A 22058-nucleotide genomic window follows, 5' to 3' on the forward strand; every position below is an offset into this window, starting at 1 on the left:
AACTCTATTTAATTACTGTCAGTGCTTCAACTGCAGTTTTATTTATTTGATGAGATTTTAAGTTCCAGAATATGGTGTCCCATACTTCTCTTTGATCTCCCAAGAGCCTTGCCACAGGGTGAGGCAGTAGATGGGTGCTAAATAAATACTTGACAAAATGGATGATGATGATGATTTTTTTGGTCTGTCTTTGGATGATTGAGGAATAACCAGGGATGCTGGGATATGATGTGGAACTTCAGGGCATAAAAATGGTGCTGTCGTATGACATCTACAGGGGCAGAGCACTAGGGTGGGGTGAGAGGCCCTGGGTCTGAAAAACACACTATAACAGATAAAATGGAGGTTGAAGTGGCAGGTGGCACTAAGCGGAGTCCAGCTAAGCATTTCACTCCCCTGCCCACACCCACCATCCCTGCCCCTTGGGTGCCCTCTGTTTCTTATCAAGGGTCATTCTCCCTTTATTTGCTATTTAAGAGGGGGACGGTGTCGAGCTGACATTGCTGATGGTATCATGGTACCAGGATGCACTGTCCAATCGGTGATGACATTCCGTCCTAATAAAAGAAAACCCACTTCAAGTCTGACAGCCTTTCCTTTCCATTTCTGGCCAAGCACCCAGGGAGGCTGATGTGTATCTGGGAAAAGCCTTCTTCCCAACCGTAAGACTAGCATCCTGCAGCCTCAAGTTCTGGCTGGACTTTGTAGCTGACATCAGCCCTGAGATACAGCATCTGACTGTGGTCCCGAAACCTAAGAGGAGGACATGTAGGAGCAGGCTGTCTCTTCTTCCATGCTGGGACTCTGCAGAGCCCCCGGTCCTCACTGGGGGCTGCTTTCCTTCCTCACCCTGCTATCTTTTGTCTGGAACTGGCCAAGAGATCAGGTGCCTGTTTGAAAGCAGAGAGAGGTGATGGATTTGGATGGCTAAAACGGACCAAATTTAAGACAAATGCACAAATATCAGGGCTAGACTACGGAAGGATAAAGCGATGACAGACTGTTTCTAAAACTGGATGCTGGGGTTGAGATACTTGGGCATCATAAGTGAGGAGACTTAGAGTAGAGGGGATTGATGGCTATATGTGTGTTTTTCACTAACACTAGATAGTCTGGTTCTGAAATTTTAGACTATGTCACCATATAAAAATAAACTGTCCTTACCGGGGGACTCAAGACAAGTTAGCTCACTAGCAAGTGCCAGCCTTTGGATCCAGAAAAGTGTTTCCAGAGGTGTTTCCATGCCAGGCCCCTTCCTAGCTCACGGAACAGAGGCATGTCCTCACGGTGCAGCCCGAGGCCACCTATCTGTGTGAAAACCAAGCCCACAAAGACTCCTGAAGGAACAGTTATGCCCGTGCACTGGCCTGATGCCATGTGGTCTACAGCCAGGCAGCAAAGCCCTGTGATCAGAGACCTCGAGGAAATGCTCTGCCAGTCCCATGGCCTGCTAGACAGCTTGGAGAGGAAGGGGGGGCATCAAGGCAAATGCTCTCATGCCCAGAGCCCACCAATCACCACAGGCGGTGCAAAGGTGTGCAAGAGAAGCTGGGGGTAGAGCCGGGCTCAGGCACAGGTAGAAGGATGAGAGTTGAGTTGGGGCATGGACGTTGATGTGGCCTCCTAGGAAAGATGGAACAAATACTAGAAATCAACAACAGACAAGACTCATTGGCACCAAGGTCTGGGCCCCGGGGGAGAGCTGGGGAGGTGAGTCAGGCAGGCTATGTTGATGTAGTCGGAGTCAGTGCCCTCCATCTTGGCAGCAGGCTGGTGGTAGAGGCTCACGTATTCACAGCTGGTCTTCACAGATGGGGCATGGAGCCAGGGAGCTTCGGGCAGCTGCAAACAACCGAAGAAGTATCATGGGCCTGGGTAGGTGAGTTTAGTATCTCTCTAGGGTGAATTTCCACAGCGGGCAAAGAGGGGGGGGTGGACACGGTAGCTGAGTTCCAGAAGGTGAAGGCACAGAGGTGGCCGAACTCCATCAAGTGAGGACTTTCAGGGTGATGTCTCACGCGAGATAACTGGAAAACACTTCAATCTAATATGGGCAGGAAATGCCCTTAAATGGGGCTCAGACTAAGTCATGTGGTCTGAAGGAGACCCAGCTGCCAGAGGAATATCTCCCTGGGATAAGACGATGTGACTCATGGAATAAGTATGTATCTTCTCGGAGTTATTGAAGAGTAAGGTGAGTCAGCCCTGTGCCTCTGGAAGGGCTTGGAGAGGCTGTGACATCACATGACAGAACATTCCAGAAGAGGGTTGGATGGTGAGGGGAGGAAGGGGGCAGACCATGTGGGTACAGCAGTGCTCCTCTTCCCCAGGAGCAGACACTTTCAGGATGGTCAGTTCTTGGAGGGCAGGGCTGTGCCAAAGACCCCAACATGGCACATTTACTAAAGAATGCTACAGTGGGGACCACCACATACTCAAACCTAAGTTCTGAGAACCAGAAGGCTAGTACCACAGACACAGCAGGAACTCAGAATGTGCTCACTGGAAGAAACGTTTACATTTTGGACTTTACCAAACAGGGAGGCTGCAATAGCTGGCTTCAAAAATATACTCCCTGGGACCAGCAGATGGCATAGCAGTTACGTCATTGGACTCCCATGTAGTCAACCACAGTTCGAGTCCTGGACCTGACGGCTTGAAGCTCACACCAGGTGCGTGTGCGTGCGTGCCCAAGATCCCAAGAGGAGAATGGAGGAGAAGGGATTGCAATGTGGCCATTCCCCCTAGGTGGGTGATATCTCACTTTCTTCCTCTCTGTCTCTCTCTGTCTGTCCAGTGAGCACACATGACCTATAGCAAAAAATCTCTCTAAAAGAAAAAAAAAGAAAAAAAAAATACTCCCCGCTGCCTATTATAATTCATCATTTGAGATTAACTTAGTTGGCTTGATAAATGAAAATACTCCCTATGAAGGCTAAAATAAGCAGTCACTGTACATGCACCTTACTGTAAGTGTGTCCCATTAGGGAATTTTTGCCCCTAAGAGTGGCCATGAGAGTTTCAAGTAGGGAGGCAAGCTACACGTTGAGCAGGGTACCAGTCCAGGTGGGGCCTGTGTGATCACAGGACAGTTCCAGAGGAAGAGGCTGGTGGAAGAATAGAACAGACAGCATTGGGCTACTGCTAAGCTGCCATGGGCCTTCACTGGCAGGGGTGGGTATAAGGGCAAGCTCAGGAAGTTGGTGGCGAGAGTGGCAGAGATACTACCTGGTGCTGGCTTTGCTCATTCCTTCCCAGTAAGGCACACTGTTGCCCAGCCTGGGATGGGCCTCCCTTGAAAGTGTCACTACAAGTTAGGCCAACGGGATGCCAGTGGAAGTGATGTGTGGCACTTTAAGCTCATGGTCTCCCTCCTGTGGGCTAGAGTGTGGACATGGCATAGCTGCTGAGTACTGGCCAGGGTGGAGCAACAAGACAGAGTGAATTTGAGTCCCTGGACCACCTTGGGACTCATGTGACCTCTTCAAGTCCCTCTGTCTGAGAGCTTTACCCTGAGAGGAAAACAGACTTCCATTGGGAGCCTCGTGTCTCTGAGTCTGCTGCCCTAGCTTAGCCAATGCTGTAGCCAAAACAGGGCTTATTGGGGGACCAGCAGTTAGCGTAATGGCTATGTTGCTGGCCTCCTATCTAGTTGACCATGGTTCAAGCCCTGGACCCAGCAGCTTAAACTCATGCTGGGCGCGTATGCATACATGCCCAAGATCCCGAGAGGAGAATGGAGGAGAAGGGATTGTGGCGTGGCCATCTCCCCCTCCCCCCGGGAGATGATTTCTCACTCTCTGTCTCTCTCTGTCTTTCTGGCCAGCACATGCAGCCTATAGCAAAAATCTCTCAAAACAAACAAACAAACAAACAAAAACCCAGGGCTTATTTGCCACTCTTAGGTTATCTCTGGTTCCCCGGAGAATGGTGTTTTAGCTTCTATGGGCTACTTTGGAGGATAAAATGTTTGTCTTGAAATTGGGGAAAACCAGGAGGAAAGGATAGACTTCCTACCCAATGATGGCCAGCGAAGGAAACAGGAGCTCCCTAGGTCCATGCGAGGTTTGAAGGTGAGTCCCCTCGCCCGAAGTGTTGAATCCTGTCCCCATCTCTGCCAAGTCACCCTCTAGACAGGCCTAACTGCCCCCAGTGCTGTGTAGATCCGCTCTTGTCTCAGTTTACTAGGAAGTCCTCCCTCACAGAGATGCAATGTCTGGGTAGCTTCCATCTCCTTACCTCCCAGAAATCGAATCCCTCCCACGTGAAGGCCCTTCACGCAACTGTGGCTGCGGTCTGCCATCCTCTACCTGGCTACCGTCACCCAGCACCCATGTATCCTGTAAGAAACGCTGGGCCAAAAGCCACGTAACCAAGTCCACTGCAATTCCTGGGAAGCCGGTCCTGACACCATCAACGAAGGAAACAGATTCAGCTTGCAGCCAGGCTCATCGCCCAGCAGGTGCTGGGAAGGCCAGAGCCCAGGAGGTAGGTGGAGCTGGAGAACCTGCGCGCGTGGACGCCCAGGGCCGTGCCTAGGGGAAGGGGGCGGAGCTCACCTGCAACGGGGCGGGGATAGCCGAGGCTCCGGGGGCGGAGAGAGACGTCTCCTGGGGGCCTAAGGATGGGAGGGCGGAGGTGAGGGCGTGGCCTAAGCTCCAGCCCCGCCCCAGGCCCACTCCACCTGACTCTCCCCCCTGCCTGCCCCAGGCGCTTACTCACCCCCTGCGCCCGGCCCCCGGGCGCGCCGCGGGCAGGCGCTGTACACGTTGTTCTGGGAGCGCGGCCGAGGCGACGCGCGGGGCCGCTGGGAGGCCTCCAGGGCGCGCATCCTCACGGCCAGTCGGCGGACCCGCCTAGAAAGGACTTCTCCGCAAAGTCACGGAGAAAGAAAAATGGCATCGGGGCCAGCCGAGAGCCTAATGGCTACATCGCTGGACTCCCATGTAGTTGACCATGGTTTGAGTATAGGACCCGGTGGCTTAAACTCACGCCGGGCGCGTGTGCACGCCCTCCCAAGATGCCGAGAGGAGAATGGAGTAGAAGGGATTGCGGCGTGGCCATCCCCGCTGGGGGGGTAGGGTCTTGCTTTCTGTCTCTCTGTCTCTCTCTATCTTTCTATAGAGCGCCCTATAGCAAAATCCTCTCCAAAATAAAAAAGAAAGAAAAATGGCATCAGAGGCCCGAGGCCACCGTTCCGCACCGTCCCCAAAGTAAAGGCAGTCTGCTCTCTTGTTTGGCAATGCAAGCTGCTCAGTAAAGGTGCGAAAGCACAGCGCCCTCCTTTGAGGAGAGAGTCCCAGCCATCGACCCCCACCCAGACCACTTGTCTACACTCAGGCTGGTCGTGGACGCTCCCCGAGTTTCCCTTGCAAGTCCAAGAGGGTCCGAAAGCTCTGGGCCGTTTGGGCAGCCCAGCTTTCCCTATTTGATCCCCACCTGGCTGCTCACCTTTCCTTCTTTGAATGGCCCTTTTCACCACCAGGCCCAGAAGTACCAACAGGATGAGGCCCAGAGTGGTTGGAATCAGGATGTGAAATCCTTGGTTTTCTCTTCCAGGCTGTGAGGCGTAGTTGAAGGCTCTGGAGAGAGAGAGAAAAAAAAAAAAAAAAACGAGAGAGAGGGGGAAAGAGAAAGTGAGGCAGAGGAAGTTAATAAGGGAAGTTTTTTTAAAAAATTATCTAATTTTATTATTATTATTTTCATTTGCTATAGGGCACACATGCTCACCAGAGAGAGAGAGAGAAAGTCAGTCACCTGGTCTGGAACTGTGGTCGACCATGTGGGAGTCAAGGCCTTAACCACCACTCCACCTGCTGCCACCAGGGAGGTAGGTTTAAGGAAGCATCTTGTGTGGCCCACGTTTTTTTGCAGAAGGCCTATAGGTTAGTCCCATTGTTAAGGGAATTTCCTCCACGCTCCCAAAAGACTCTTGTTCATGAAGTCAGAAAACTTGAACTCAGATTCAAGTTCTGCCTTTTACTGCCTGTGTGATTTTGAACAAGTCTCCTAACTTCTCCAAGCCTTAATTCTCCCATAAATGGGTATAGTGCAATTTATTTCACAGAATGCTTATGAGGATGAAACAAAATAGTGGACAGAAGTTAATGTGGCTAGCGGGTGACGAGGTGGTTGGGGTAGCTGAATCCCACATGCCAGACCGGGAGGTTCCAGTGGCTTGAGAGACATACTGGGCACATGAACCTGTGTGCCCAAAACCCTAGGAGGGGAAATGGAGGAGGGACTGCAGCATGCCCTGTGGGCAGTGCTTTCTCACCTTTCCTCTCTCCGCCCCTCTCATCACATGCTCTCTAGCAAAATAAAAATAAATAAATAAATAAAAAGAACGTAACTGATCTGTAGCAGTATTCCATAAATACCGGTTCCCCTTCCAATGTTCCTTGGTTTCTTCACAAGATTATGGTAAATAGTAAATGAACTAGTTTTTTAGAGGTTTTTGCTATAGGACGCATGCGCTTGCCAGAGAGACAGAGAGAGACAGAGAGAGAGAAAGCAAGAAATCACCCCCTGTGGGGGGGATGGCGACACTGCAATCCCTTCTCCTCCATTCTCTTCTCGGGATCTTGGGCACACACACACACACACACACACATGTGTCCGGCATGAGTTTAAGCCACCGGGTCCAGGACTTGAACCACAGTCGACTACATGGGAATCCAGCGACATAGCCATTACACTAACTGCTGGTCCCTGAACTATTTTCTTATAACTATGGAAAACATGTTTTTCTCAGAGCATTTTTTTGTCTGGGAGATCTCCCCTCCATTTTTTTTTTTTTAAACATACTGAAATCTTACTTTTCTTCAAGGAGTAGTGTACAATCCTTTCTTCCTAATCCTGATAACCCAGAATCAGCTTTTTTCTTTTTGTGTTCTCAATTCTTTACAAACCTTATCACAGTTAGTCTTTTCCAAGGAGTCCTGGATAGCGTGTGTTTTCATCTTTTTATATCTTCAAGATATAAATGCACAGTGCCCAACACATAGTAGAGACTAAAAAAATGTTAGAATTTGGTATCTTGTCCACTGGTAGAAGGCTGTGATTTACTGAATTTACTGAATCAAGTGTCTTGGCTCATTTGAAACCACTAAGCTCTCAGGGCCTCGGTTTCTCCATACCCAGAACCCAAATGACGCTGGAGGTCCCTTTCCTCACTAACGGGATTGTTTTTGCTTTGGCAATAGTAATCCCGTCACCGACTTTCTTTCCAGTCTGTTATACTGCTACCCTCTAGTGGTCAATGGCAGTACTTCCCTGAACTGCACTCCCGACTAGACCAGAGCTATCCCACAGACATGAGTCATGTATGTCATTTAAAATTTCCTAGTAGCCACATTTAAAAAGTGAAAAGGAAAAGGTGAATGTAATTTTAATATTTAATGGTTGGCTTTAATTTCTAACTTAGTTCTTCCCCCTCAAAACAGATTGGAGTGCTTTGGAGTGACCGAAAGACTTGGATCTCATGTCTACCTGCAGAGCCAACTCGAGCCTATTTTGCCCATCTTGGATAGTGGAGACCTCTTACCTCTGCCTGTGCAGCCTGGTGTGGTGGTTGTAGCTGGCTGTCTGGGGCCTGATCTGCTCCTCATGAGCTGAGGTCTTCAAGGCTGTTGTGGATGGCGGGAGAGTTGGGAACTCGGCAGCTACCTCTGAAGATGCTCTGGAAACTCGAGGGTGGTGGGTGACTGGGGTAGTGGAGGAGGGGTGGTGGGCTGAATGGATCGCAGTCCTTTGCATTGGAGTGGTAGCTGCAGGAGATGTCAGGGAAAAGGGACCTTCTGTATGCACACCAGTCTCCAGCAGGACTAGGTCACCACCTCATTCCTCGGTACCTCATCCCTCTACCCAGGTGACCTTTATTCTTGCGGTCCTCATGGCCCCATGTGCCTTCTTGCATGCCAATTCCACAGGTGGATCTCATTTCTAGTTCTGTCCCCACCCCATTGTGATGTATCAGTCACAATCTCAGTTACACAAGCTACCCAGACACACTATCCCTCTTGGCACCCAGCAAATCCCAGTGTCATAATGTTTGGTTACTGTTGTGAAGATCCAATAGAAATATTGCATGTCTAATGCTTTTAAGACTAGGAAATGTTATTGAAATGCTTCATGTGATCATCATTAAGCTTCAAATTGCAAAATAGAGTTGTCAAAATCACTGGATGCTAGCAGGCAGAAGACAACCCTGTGGGGAGCTGGAGGCTTGACTGACCTCCAGCTGGGGATCTTCTGCCCTGTCTTTGTCTAGGTAGTCATTCATAAAAGAGCTGGATTTTTGTGAATGGAGCACAAACTTCATTACTTGTGGTGGTGCCATCTGGTGGTGACATGTAAGTTTTGCAATTAAGGCACGGTTTCCTGCCTGTTGGGTAGGCTTGAAGGATCTAGAAAGCAGATCCTAGAGAGGTACTCTTTCTTTTTTCTTTTTTCTTTCTTTTTTTTTTTTTAGGAGAGCTTTTTGCTATAGGGCATGTGTGCTCACTAGACAGACAGACAGAAACAGAGAGATAGAAAGCGAGAAATCACCCCCCGGGGGGATGGCCACGCCGCAATCCCTTCTCCTCCATTCTCCTCTCAGGATCTTGGGCATGCACGCACACGTGCTCGGTGTGAGTTTTAAGCCACTGGGTCCGGGACGTGAACTGCGGTAGACTACGTGGGAGTCCAGCGACATAGCCATTACGCTAACTGCTGGTCCCAGGTACCCTTTCTTAGGCAGGGAAATACACTTGAGACTCCACTTTGCTCTGCCATCCACTCTGTAAAATGAGCACAAAACCCCTCCTCCATTTTCACAATGCCACAGCGTCTCCCCCACCCCCTACCTTGCTTTGGTGAACTTACCCTTGGATACGAATTTGGAAGAACTGCCATGTGTAGGCATTTGGAACAAAGGGGGCATTTTCAGATGCAGATGTTTATACCATTTTGGATGCTCAGGCATTGGCTCCTCTTCCCAAAATGGCTCATACTCTATTGGAAACAAAAGGAGTGTGTTGATGGTCTCTGGGGAAAGACTGAGGTTTGGAGAAGGTGCTCTGGTGTAAGTTGAAGCTCTGGTGAAGCTGACTTAGCTAGGCTGGGTGGCAACTAGAGGCAGAGGGCAGGATCCACTGAGAGGTGCGGAAAAGGAACCAGACTGAAGGCTTCCCTCTTTCCTCCTAGCCTAAAGATCCCCTGAAAACCCACCAGAGGCCGTTGGGATTCCAGGCTGTTGAATTAGTTCTGTGCATCAGTGTAGCCATGTCGGTGGAGCAGAGAACAGGCAGGATTCGAGGGAAACAGAAGACTATAACATAACAAGTTTGGCCTCTAGACGTGGCACTCTGGGTGAGTGTCTTTCCTTTAGAGTTACCCCTGCTATATCCTATGGGACGGTTAGGTAGGACAATTATGTCCCCGTCTCATAACAAAACCCAAACCCATAAAGACTCAGACACCAATTCCTAAGACTGGAAGTCAAGACTGAAACACCCATTCTGAGGACAGAAACTATGCCTTGCGTGACCTCCAAGTAGCCTCAGCTCCAGCCCCTACTCCCATCATGCCCTGGGTAGGGCTGGCCGTCCAAGGAGAGTGCCTATCTTCCCATTTTATCCCTTTCATCCGCTTTGGATAAAAACTTCTGTGGGCTATGAAGTTAATTGACTACAAGGTGTCTCGCAGTTATTACTGGGCTTGTTGATGTGGCAATAGCATACAAGTCTGGGGGACTGTTACAGCTGGCCCAGTCTTAAGGAGAGGAAACATTTTCTGGGTGGGCTGAGCCTCCAGTCAGAGTGGTCACCTACCACTGTAGACCTTCAGAGTGACTAGCTGGGTCTTGCCCTCGTCTGTATGCATGCCGACCCCACAGGCATAAACTCCACTGTCGCTTTTAGTCAGCTCTGTCACCTCCACCAAGAACAGATGCCTCTCTGGGAACAGCTCCAAGGTGACTCGGCGCTTGTATTCCTTCCTGAAAAAGTTCTTGTTGGACACCACGGTGGCACATACTGCGGAGCCTGGTATCTCCCGGCAGAGGTAGACCCTCGCGTACATTTCAGGAAGTGGGCACTCGATGACGACAGATCCGCCCAGCTCCCCCTCCAGCTTTACCTCTGGGATGATCTTCAGAGCCCCAGACACTGCAGGAAAAGGAAGTTAATGTAGAGGAAGCCCCAGCTGAATCCAGCCCCTGTCATACCCCAACTCCAGCCCTCTCACTAGCCTCAGCCCAGGGTACTCACTCATCCTCAGATCCCGCTCCGTCCCCACTATCCACCAGCCTCAGCCAGCCCTTAACCTCAGCCCTCCCCTGATTTCTCTCCTAAGCCTCGTCCTCACCCTCTTCCACCCCTGACTCTATCACAACCTCAGACCAGTTCTGTGTCCACCCTAACCCCACACTCAAGCCTTAACCTTCAGTCTCAGCCCCAGTCTCATAACCAAACCCAGTCCCATAAAGACGCAGACACCAATTCCTGGGAATGTAAGTCAAGACTAAAACATCCACTCGGAGGAGAGAAACTATGCTTTGGCATAGTTTGCCAAGTGGCATCTCACCCCCAGAGGACTTCAGTGTGGTGTAGGGAGGTACGAAATGCTGAAACAAGTTGTCCTTTCCAGTTTTGTTTTGCTTAGATCCACCATCAGATCATTTATTTGATGACTTCTATTTATTAAATCATTTAGCAAGTTTTTATTGCATACCTTTCATGTGAAATTATAGTAAGGTAACTGGCATCCCTCACTCACAGAACAAATTATTTAACGGCCCCCAAAGTGCAGTGTAATGAACCCCCTGACAGAGACAGTGCAGTGTCCTTTGGAAGGAGCAAGTAGGGGTACTGGATCCAGGCTGTTGCAAGAAGCCGGTAAAGTCTGAGGAAGGTTTTCTGGAAGAAGTGATGTCCAAGTCGTGCACTGAAGGAGTGGGCATAGCAGGCAACTGGTAGGATGATGCTGTTGTGACCAAGGCAGGAAACATGGAGGGAAAGCAAGGGTGTGTGTGCCCAGCTGTGTGTACTGAGAGGGAGGGGTAAAAGACGCTCTTGACTTCCTGGCATCAAAAGCTTATGCTCTGGGTGCGAGAAAGCAGGTCTAATGCCGCTGAGCTGCCACAGAAGAGGGTAGAGCTGGGCATGTTTGTCAATTAGTGGGCTCCTGTAAGTGTCTGCGTGTTTCTGGGAAAATGGTTCAAAAGGTAAAGTGGATGTGTGTTGGGATGGGGCTGGAGTGCAGAAGAGACTTCTAGACAGTGAGAACAGTCCCCAGAAAGGCCAGGATCCGAATGAGAACGTAGCGGCCCTGGGCCTAGAGAAGGTCTAACTTACTGAGATTTATCCATAGACCATGCATGAAGAATAGCAACAAGATGTTTAGTAAATGAGGGTTGAGGAAAACGTTGGGAAGGAGGTGGGGCTTGAGGCTTATGGATAAGGACATTCTAGGTAGAGGGAAGAATACGAGTGACAGCACAGAGATAGAAACACCCATGGGAGCAGAGCTGAGGGGTTAGAACAGGGCAGCAAGGGGCTGGGAAGGGAGCATTTTGAGGAGCAGGTTGAGATATAAAAGTGTGGTTGATGTTAACATGGGAGAAAGGGGGATCAGCAAGGGAGCGTAGCAGTTGTGTCACTGGACTCTCATATGACCAACCATGGTTCGAGTCCTGGACCTAGTGTCTTGAAACTTATGCTGGATATGTGTGCATGGTGCCCAAGATCCCAGGAGGAGAATGGAAGAGAAGGGATTGCAGTGTGGCCATCCCCACTGTGGGGTGATTTCTCACTTTCTCTCTCACTGACTGTCTCTCTCTCTCTGGCAAGTGTACATGCCCTAAGGCAAAAACCTCTTAAAAAAAAAAAGTGGGAGCAAGGAAGAGAGACCAGCTAGAAAATGGAATCTGACATGGGAAACCCTCACACAAAAACTCAACACTGCTTTACACCTGCTGGCGGTGGAGGCAGGGATGGCCTCACACCTGGTATGTTGGAGTGGAAGGGTTAGCTGCTCACAAAGTCTCAACCAAAGGACAAAGGTCCAGGGCCAGCAGGTGACATGGTGATTAAGACACTGGATCCCACATGACCTACTGTGCGGTTTGAGTCCAGGACCCCGTGGCTTGAAAAACACACTGGGAGCGTGTGTGCACATGTGTGCATGCGTCCAAAAACCTGAGAGGAGAGTGGAAGAGAAGGAACTGTGGTGTGGCCATCTCCCCTGGGGGTGAATGTCACTTTCCCTTTCTCTCTGTCTCGCTCCAATGAGTACACATACCCTATAGCAAAAATTTTTATAAAAAGAACAAAAACCCAGTTGAGGGGGTGGGGGAATCACATGGTGCATCCAGACAGCCCACACCTGTGTGGAAAACTGAGCGCCAATGTTCAAGAAATGCATGGACATTTTTGAATGAGACTAAGCTGGACAGAAAGGGGGTTATGAATGTTCCTTTCCCCCAAAACAAGACGTTACAACATAGGCAGGGGTGAGACAGCAGAGATGAGAGGTATTGTCTATGCAGGCACCTCCAGAGGCCTCATCTGCTCAAGGCTAAACTTCTGGTAAAGCCTTGATGTGCCCAGGTCCTTGTGGTGGATGAGACAAGGAAGGGTACCGGGTGTGCGGAGCTCCGGATGACAGGAAAGCACTAGTGAGTGATAGGAAAATGACCAGACTCTGAGAGAAAGTAACCGGATATCCTTGGAGTCCATAGTCACTTCTCACCTATAGCCAAGACTGGGCAATGCAGATTTCTAAAACAGAGAACAGATGAAAAAAATGGCCCAGTGAACAGAAGACTCACTGTCAAGACACAGGTGTTCTGGTCCTGCCCCCCTAGGCAAGGTGATTACATCTTTCTAGCAGGGGGTCCTAGGAATCTGTATTTTTAAACAAGCCACCCAGGTGCTCTTGCATTTCTGCAAACCTGGAATGTATAAGTACATTTACAAATGACTGGGGGGAAGAAAAGGTGGAGTGGGAGAAGAGGTTTAAAGGAACCAATGTGTTTTACATTGCTATAGTTTGAAAGTGTCCCCCCAGATCCATGTGTTGAAACTTGGTCTGATGGGATTAAAAGGGTGCCATTTTAATCCAGTTATGGAGTTGAAAGTACTGCTGTTATTAGCAGCACAACAAACTGAAAACTGGTGCCATGAAGTGAGGCTGTTTGCTAATAGTAAAGATCTGAAAATGTGGAAGCAGCTTAGAGGAGCAACCTAGATTCTGGCGAGCGCTCGGAATATGAGAAGACTAGGGATGAATGGATGAGAACGTTTCAGAGATTGGTAAAAATAGCTGCGACCAGAATGTTGAGCCAGATGTGGAAAGTAAAGGCTGTTTTGAGAAGATCCCAGATGAACATAAAGAATATCTTAGTGGAAATGGGAGAAAAGATCATTCTTATACATGGTTGCAAAGAACTTGTCTGCATTGTGTCTGTGCCGTAAGACTTTGTGGAATTTAGGAGTGATGGATATCTGGCAAATGAAATTTCCAAGCAAAATACAGAAAGCGGTATGGTTACTTTTTTGTTTTGTTTTGTTTACTTGTTCATTTCTTTCATGAATGAGAGAGACAGAAGAGAGATAGAGAGATAGAGATACCCCCCCCCAACAGACCTCAAAGCACTCCCAGTCTCAGGCAGTCCCAGATCATGAGCACTCATGTGTCTGTGAACTCAAGGATGTCTCTGGACATGAACTCAGAACCTTCCCATGTGATTCAATCTTGAAGAGCATCACATTTTCCTTTTATACTTTTTTGGGTTTTATTTTTTCTTGCTGTAGGGCATGTGTGCTTACTGAAGAGAGATAGAGACATCACATTTTACCATTGCACCACTGTCTAGCACTGCTCTGTGGTTACTTTAAACTGCTTGCAGTGAAATGAAAGAGCAATGGTATGTTTTAGAGAGAATTTGTAATGAAAAGGGAATCCGATCAGAAAGATTTAAAAAACGCACAGCCTAGTCATGCAAAAAAAAAAAAAAAAAAAAGCATGTTTGGCAGAGAAAACAGAAAATGTAGCTTAGCAATCACTTGCTAAAGATTAGTGTGGCTGAAAAGAGAACCAGGTGCTGTGCATCAATTCAATGGGTAAAGGGCCTCAAGAGCATTTCAGAGATCCTCGAGGTGACTGCCTCTCCCGTAAAGGTCCAGAGAATGAGGAAGGCAGAATGGTTTCAGAGGACAGGTCTGGGAGCTCTCCATGGCATTGCTGCCAAGGGCTGCTTTGGGACTTTGACCTGCACGTTCTCGTGCAGCGCTCCTTGACACCATCTGTGGTTTAAGAGGCCCCAGGTGCAGCTCAACCAGCACTCCAGAATGTGATTGGCAGACCTTAGTGACATGCATGTGGTAGTAAGTCTTCAGGCATGCCGAATTCAAGTACTATGGAGGTGTGTGGCCTCCACCTTGATTTCAAAGGATGTCTCAGACAACCTGGGGGTCTAGGCAAGGGCTGGTCACGAGGGTTGAGCTACTGCAAAGAGCTTCAGCTAGGGCAATGTGAAGCGGAAATGGGCAGGTTGCAGCTGTCAGAGCAATGTCTAGTGGAGCTGCAGGGTCGAGGCTGTCCTGGAAACCCCAGAATTGTAGAACTAACAGTGTACAGCACCAGCCTGGGAGAATTGCAGACATGGGACACTAAACTGAAAAAAATATCAAATATGGACTGAGCCCAGCAAAGCCCAACAAGACTGCTTGCTGTTTCAGCAGCCTAAAATCCCCAGAAGTGGCACATAGAATGAAAGGAGAATTATTTTTGAAGCTTTAAGATTTAACGTCTGACAGTAAAGGGGTAGAATACAAAATCAGCATACAAAAATCTATAGTATTTTGGGGGCCAGCAGTTGACGTAATGGCTATGTCACTGGATTCCCATATAGTCAACCGCGGTTTGAGTCCTGGACCCGGTGGCTTAAACTTACTCTGGGCGCGTGTACGTGCGTGCCCAGGATTCTGAGAGGAGAATGGAGGAGAAGGTATTGTGGTGTGGCCATCCCCCCTGGGGAATGATTTCTCGCTTTCTGTATCTCTGTCTCTCTTTGTCTTTCTGACAAGTGCACATGCGCTAGAGTAAAAACCTAAATTAAAAAAAAATTAAAACTAAATTAAAAAATCTATAGCATTTTTATATACCAACAGTGAACAGGTAGAAATGAAGGAAGCAATCTCATTTAAAATAGGCAAAAAAAGAAAGAAAAAAGATATCTAGAAATAATTCTAACCAAAGAAATGAAAGACCTCTATAAGAAAAAATATATATATATACACACAAACACACACATATATATAACTAAAAAAGAAAATTTCAAATGATACACAAAAGTGGAAAGATATCCTGTGTCCCTAGGTTGGAAGAATTAATATAATCAAATTGTCAATTCTACAAATTAACTTACAAATTTAATACAATTCTGATAAAATTACCAGAGCTATTCTTCACAGAAATAGAAAAAAAAAAACATAAAATTTGTCTGAAATCATGAAAGGCTCTATATCACCAAACCAATACTGTGCAAAAAGGATAAAGTAAGAGGCATCTCACTTCCTGACCTCAAAATATATTACAAAGTTGTGATAATCAATACACTATGGTACTGGCACAGAAATAGGCATGTAGACCCACTGAACAGAATAGAGAACACATAAATAAACCCCAAACATACAGTCAAATGATTTTCTAACAAAAGGCACAAAACAATCCAGTGGGGAAAAGAACATCTCTTCAGCAAATGGTGCCAGAAAAATTGGATATCCACCTGTAGAAAAATGAAACTGGACCCTATCTCTTACCATTAACAGAAATCAACTCATAATGGATCAAAGATGTAAATATAGAACCTCACACTATGAAACTACTGGTAGAAAACACAGGGGAAACTTGCAGACATTGGAGTAGGCAAAGACTTCTAAAATAAGACCCCCCAAAACACAGGCAATAATCCCTAAAATAGTCAGGTGGGACTACATCAGGCTAAAAAGCTTCTGTACAGCAAAAGAAACAATATAAAGAGTAAAGAGAAACCCTAAGAATGGGAGAATATATTTGCAAACTATAACTCAGATAAGAGACTAATAACTAGAATACACAGGGAACTTAACTGCAAAAAAAAAAAAAAAAAAAAAACCAACAACAGAAAAACCCCACCAAATTTTAAATGGACAAATAAGCTGAACAGAGAACTCTCCAAGGAAGACATACAAATGGTCAAAGAGTGTAGAAAAATGCTCAACACCTCGTATCATAAGGGAAATGCAAATCAAAACCACAATGAGATGACACTTAACCCAGTCAGAATGGCTAAGATGAAACAAATAAAGAATAATACGTGCTGATGAGGTGTCAGTGAAAAGAGAATTGTTCTATATTGTCTATGGGAATGTAAATTAGTACAGTCACTGTAGAGAACAACATGGAAGTTCCTCAAAAACCTACAAACAGAACTATGATATGACCCAGAAACTCTTGGGTATCCACCCAAAGGATAAGAAAACAGTCAGAAAAACACTTGCACATCCATATTTGTTACAGCATTACTCACAATTGCTAAGATAATGGAATCAAACCAAATGTCCAAGGACAGATTAATGGATTAAAAAAATGTGGCACATATACACGATGGAATACTTTTCAACCACACATAAAAAAGAATGAGACCCTGGCATTTGATACAAGTGGACAAATATGAAAGATTCAATGCTAAGCAAAGCAAGCCAGACTATGAAATAGAGGCATTGTATGTCCCCACTTAATACATGCTGAATATTTGCGCTTTATGGCAGAAACTAAAAGATTGGAAGATATAATAACAAGGAGGGCAACTGTAGATATTAGAGATGGGAGCCACTGGGTAGTAGGGAGTGGGAGAAAGAAGATTAGGGGAAAAAATCAGATACAAAAATAAAAAGTTATTGATAATGTATATCGTAATATTTTTGACTTTACTAATATGTGCTGAATTTGGGAAAACTATTTTGTATGTTTTAAACATGCACAGTGACTAAATGTAACAAAAAGAGTTTTAAAAAATAAAGATTTAATATTTGCCCTCTTGGATTACAAACTTTCTTGGGACTTGTTACTACTTTCTTCTTGCAAAATGAAAATTTCTACCCTGTATCTATCTCACTATTGTATTTTTTAAGTATATAATTTGTTTTGATTTCACAGACTCACAATGTGATTTTGGACTTTTGATCTGGTGTTGGGATGAGTTAAAAATTTGCGACTATTTTTTATGTAAAGGGGATATGAATTTTGGAGACCAGGGTAGAACGCTATGGTTTGCATGTGTTCCCTCAAAATTCATGCATTGAAATTTGGTTGTAATGGGATTAAGAGGGTGGAGAATTATTCATTCATGATATTGAAAGGTGAGGTCTTTGGGAAGTCATTGTGATTAAATGAGGTCATTAAGGTGGGTCCCCATGATTGACTCCTGGTAGCTTTACAAAAAGAGCAGACAAAGGGACACAGAGATACATGAACACTCTTGCTGTGTGATACCATGTGCCACCTCAGGACTCTGCAGAGAGTCTCGATGAACAAGAATATCCTTATCATATTTAGAACCTTGGCCTTGGACTTCCAAGATCAGGAGTTAAATAAACCTCTACTCCTTATAAATTACCCAGTGTGGCATTTAGTTGTTAGCAACAGAAAAATAAGCTGCAATAATTATGTATATTTTAGAGATAGTATTAAATTACATTAATCCCTAAATTGGTGACTTAATTTTATAGTAGGGGAGAAAGGGCAGATGGTTTAAAAATTACCCTCAACAGATAACTGAATATAAATACACATTTGGAGTATAGGAGGAAACCCCTGTGATTTTCATAATGTAAAATAAGCTAAAGGCTCATAGGGCCTTGGTGGGTGAGGATGCTGTGGAGATAGACTGTAGCTTCTAAGTAGTGGTGATTTCCTATTAGGAGTGGGGATGAGGATCTCAAGTCAAAGTAGACTCTTGGAAAGAAGAGAGCTGGCCTGAGATTTTTTTTCTCAATTTCTTTTTCTTTTTCTTCTTTTTTTTTTGGGGGGGTGGGGTGGGGTGGGGCTTTTTGCCTTATGGTGCATGTGTTCAGCAGAGAGAGACAGTGATAGTGAAAAGGAAAGTGAGAAATCACCCCACAGGGGGCATGGCCACAGCACAATCCCTTCTCCTCTATTCCCCTCCTGGGATCTTGGGCACACACACACACCTGGTGTGTTTCAAGCCACTGGGTCTGAGACTCGAACTGCGATCAGCCATGTGGGAGTCCAACAATGTCACTGCTATGCCATCTGCTGGTCCCTCAATTTCTTTTCAATCTATTGGCATCAGGATTTAGTCTTCAACATTTACTGAAACTGCTCTTGTGGTTATCAAAGTTGTTCTTTTTGCCAACACAGTGCTCTAGGAAATATGGTCTATGCACTCGCCCATGCACTTCCTGTGAGGATGAAGCTCACCCCCAGCCTTTGCAGGACCTGGGTTAGGAGTACAAATAAAAGCCCATATACCATGTGTCTAAATATTTTAAAGTTATAAACGAAGCTAATTAGTGTTGAATAAAATATTTTTTATTCCTCATTTTGACAAATTCACACACTTTTTGGATTTCTGCTCTAAAATATGGCCATGAAGGCAAATGTGGCCTCAAGCTTCCTGTCCCCAATGTCCTGTTGCTCATATCTTTTCATCCCAGCTCTTGGCCACACCACAGGGTCCTAGTACATGCATAGCAGGTACCCCAGCTTGATGGATAGGTTCTAGCCACCCCACCTCCTTCCCTGTGGCCACCTTTCATAAGCATAGAAATCACCCTCAAGAGGAAGAGTCAGTTTAAAAACTTGCATAGTCATTGAAAGTGGGCCCAGAATCACTTGGACAGGGCATTCCAGGTCTAGAAGAGGGAGTGTGGGTGTGGGCCTGGAGTGAGCACATCCCCCAGGCCTGCACACTCCTTTCTCTGGGGGGAGGGCATGCCTGAAGAATGTTGGATGCTAGAGTAAGGACCCCTCTGGCCCAGCTAGAATGGTGGTACTGCTCAGGACAGGCACGGGATACAATTTAGGCACCTTTACTCTGTTAGCTCTTTTACTGCCCACCCAATCCTTCTTCCTTCTCAGACCGAAGTTTAGATGACCATCCACTGTGCCCACATATATCAGACTACCTCTCATAGTATCTGACATCTCATTAAACTGCCATGCCTTTGGGCTTTTAGAGCTCTTCAAACTTTAACTAAACAAATATTTGAGTTTCTTCTACACTTGGATGTCACAAAGTAAATATAAATAAGAAGCCTTTAGACCTTCAAGGAACTTCTCATTTAATTAGCCAAATAGGCACATGCCAAGCCACAATATGAGGGAGAATGTGATCAGTTATTGGAGTTCAGAAGAGAGGGCTCAGGAAAGTTCACAAAACCAAAGTGGAGTTTGAAATGGACATTGAAGAACCCATAAAAGACCAAGGCGAGAAGAAGGATGCTCCTGGGAGAAGGGATAGCATGAACGAGGGCACGGCAGAAGGCACTTGTAGCATATATTCAAGGAGGAGTCCTGTTTAGTGTTAAGACAGTGCAGGGGAATGTGGTAAGAGTGTAAAATGGAAGTACAAGGGAAGAGTGTGTATTTAATTCAGTAGTCTGTGAGAATCATTGAAGATTTGGGGGAAGGGTAATCCTATGATTAGAGTAGAGCTTTAGGAAGATTAAGCTGGAGCTGTGTGCAGGCTATGTGAGAAAGTGGAAAAGACAGTTAAGAGGTGATTGTGCATCCTTTTCTTTTCTGTGTCCTGATATCTCTCTGGGAGAGACTGCCATTGATTCTGAGCTGCTGAATGCAGTTCTAAAACCTGCATGACTCGGCCACTGGGTAGATCAAGTTCTAAGTGAGGATAAATGGGAAGAGGTAGCGAGGAGCCATTCTACTATTTTGTGGCTGATGTCAGAGAAACTTAGGACGGATGGAATAGCTAAATTGGATGGTGGTCAATGAGGAGTTTGAGGTATGGTGCTAAGTATATCAGACATCAGTAGGATTTTAAAGTGGAAGTTTCCAGGAGACAGCTGTAAACAAGAGAACTCAAAATGAGTAAATGGTTCAAAGAGTTGGTTTTTGTTTTTGTTTTTGTTTGTTTGTTTTTATAGAGGTTTTTGCTATAGGGCACATGCACTTGCCAGAAAGACAGAGACAGAGGGACAGAAAGCGAGAAATCACTCCCCCAGGGGGGAATGGCCACACTGCAGTCCCTTCTCCTCCATTCTCCTCTCGGGATCTTGGACACACACATACATGCCTGGCGTGAAATTTAAGTTACTTGGTCCAGGACTCAAACTGTGGTCAACTACATGAGAGTCCAGCAACATAACCATTATGCCAACTGCTGGTCCCATAGTTTCAAGAGTTTTTATTTAAGAGTTAAAAGTCAAAATATTGGGAGTAAAAAAAAACTAAACAAAGAGAATGTATGGACTGCCCCCCTAGTGTAGTAGTTAAGGGAACCAGATCCCATGTGGCCAACCACAGTTCAAATCCCAGCATTGGATGGCTTGATTTACCATATGCGTGTGTGTGTCCCAAGTCCCAAGAGGATGGAGAGATGGAGAGAGGATTGCAGCATGACTATGTCCCATTGGTGGATGCTTTCTCTATCGATCTCTTTCTTTCTTTGTCTTTTTGTCTACTCCTGCTCACCAGGAATAGACAAAGGGAGGGAAAAAGAAAGAAAGGAAAGAAGAAAGAAAAAAAGAAAGAGAAAGAAAGAATGGAAGGGAAGGTAGTAATAAAAATAAACTTTGGAGGTGCTTGCTTTAAGATTCCATATTCATAGGCCAACACATGTAAGAGGGTGATACCTTCAGCCCTTAAGAATCAACACCTCACCCAACAGGAGAAGTGGTAGTTCTGGCCTGGAGTGGAAAGAACAGTACTAGCCAGAAGAGGGGAAAACCTCTAACATCTCACATGGCTTCCATCCTTGTCTTGCCCTAGGTATTGCTTTGCAATCAAATCCATCCAGAAGCATCAGAGCTGGAGCTACCCAGCAGTCAACTACCTGTGGCCAATGCAAAGTGTTTCTCCATTGTACTTACCTGGGAAGAAGATAAGTAACCAGGGCCAGAAGTTCATGGTTCCTCCCAGAGCAAGATTCCATCCAAAAGCCCCAGAGAGGAGGACAGAGACCCACTGCTCACCCCTGAATTTTTCACAATCTGAAGCTTGAAAGAGCTTTCTGGACCCCCTTGAAGAACAAGACTCAAAAATGAGGAAATGACTACCTGTGTTGTTTGCTAACTACTCTTGGGCTAAAAAAGAAAATACCAGCAAACCACAGCGGAAGTTGAGATTTGAGAAAACATATTGTGCTGAGTGAGAGCGGGTCACCAGGGTATAAAGGGCCTCTAGGAAGCTCCTCAAGACTCTTAGCAACCACCAGGCCTGACACTTCTTTGCTTTGGCATTTTTTTCTTGGGAGGACTTCCATGCCTATGTGCATTAATGGAGTCCTGAGTAGAGTCATTTGCTTCATGCTGGTGTTCATCAATTTCCCCCATCTGACGAAACTGTATGGGCAGAAGCTTGGGCTGGAAGTTAGAAAATGCTAGTTGGGGTCCTTATTGTCACTAGTTAACTCATTTTAATAAATATTTTTGAGTACCTACTATGTGGGAATGCTAGCTATGGGTTTTGAGGAATTCACTACTTTTCTCTAAGCCTCAATTTCTTTACCTAGAAATAAAATGAAGGTGGGACTAGGCATCTGTGGCATTTTCTCCTGCAGAACCTTATTCCTGTGGCTTGACCATGGCTCTCCCGGCACCTCAGTCCTCTACATCCCTCATCTCCCCTATGAGCTGTTGTCCTCTGGTAAGGTCCCAGGCTTCTGTCCAGTGACCACAGGAACAATGCCAGGAGTAGCATGCGACTATTACACAACAACTCTCCCTGAAGTCACTGCAGCCTGGCAACACCATCCTTTGGGGCTCCGAGAGAGAGGCCATGGCCTGATGGAGAAGAGATTATGCTAAGGCCTCCAGTCGTTATAAAAT

At 46.2% G+C, this 22058-nt stretch overlaps 1 protein-coding gene across 3 annotated transcripts; it reads right to left on the reverse strand.

Moving 5' to 3' along the window:
• Positions 1-7: 7 nt before the first annotated feature.
• On the reverse strand, positions 8-21302 carry FCMR (Fc mu receptor). Of its 3 annotated transcripts, XR_003551198.1 has the most exons (9): positions 21102-21302; positions 9816-10151; positions 8869-8997; positions 7547-7769; positions 5452-5582; positions 4723-4869; positions 4560-4618; positions 1165-1842; positions 8-890 (listed from the first exon to the last, which is right to left on the reverse strand). XR_003551198.1 is itself a non-coding variant. In XM_027776079.1 (8 exons), the coding sequence occupies exons 1-8, from the start codon at positions 21136-21138 to the stop codon at positions 1669-1671; spliced, it is 1236 nt and encodes a 411-aa protein (XP_027631880.1). In that variant the 5' UTR covers positions 21139-21302; the 3' UTR covers positions 8-1668. The 3 variants fall into 3 exon arrangements, 2 of the variants coding, with proteins under 2 accessions (XP_027631880.1, XP_014447443.1); XM_027776079.1 differs by having other exon boundaries at positions 8-1842; XM_014591957.2 differs by having other exon boundaries at positions 8-1842; positions 4723-4866; positions 21102-21301.
• Positions 21303-22058: the final 756 nt, after the last annotated feature.

The sequence above is a fragment of the Tupaia chinensis genome, unplaced genomic scaffold (assembly GCF_000334495.1).
Source record: "Tupaia chinensis unplaced genomic scaffold, TupChi_1.0 Scaffold000627_1, whole genome shotgun sequence".
NCBI lineage: Eukaryota > Metazoa > Chordata > Mammalia > Scandentia > Tupaiidae > Tupaia > Tupaia belangeri.

Bases quoted from the DNA above. Each gene is read 5' to 3' on its own strand.
- FCMR (XM_027776079.1), bottom strand. From the start codon at position 21,138: ATGAACTTCTGGCCCTGGTTACTTATCTTCTTCCCAG. The intron at 10,152-21,101 runs GTAAGTACAATG...CTTTTCCTGCAG, and splicing joins GTTACTTATCTTCTTCCCAG to TGTCTGGGGCTCTGAAGATC. The intron at 4,619-4,722 runs GTGAGTAAGCGC...TCCCATCCTTAG, and splicing joins CCGGGGGCCGGGCGCAGGGG to GCCCCCAGGAGACGTCTCTC.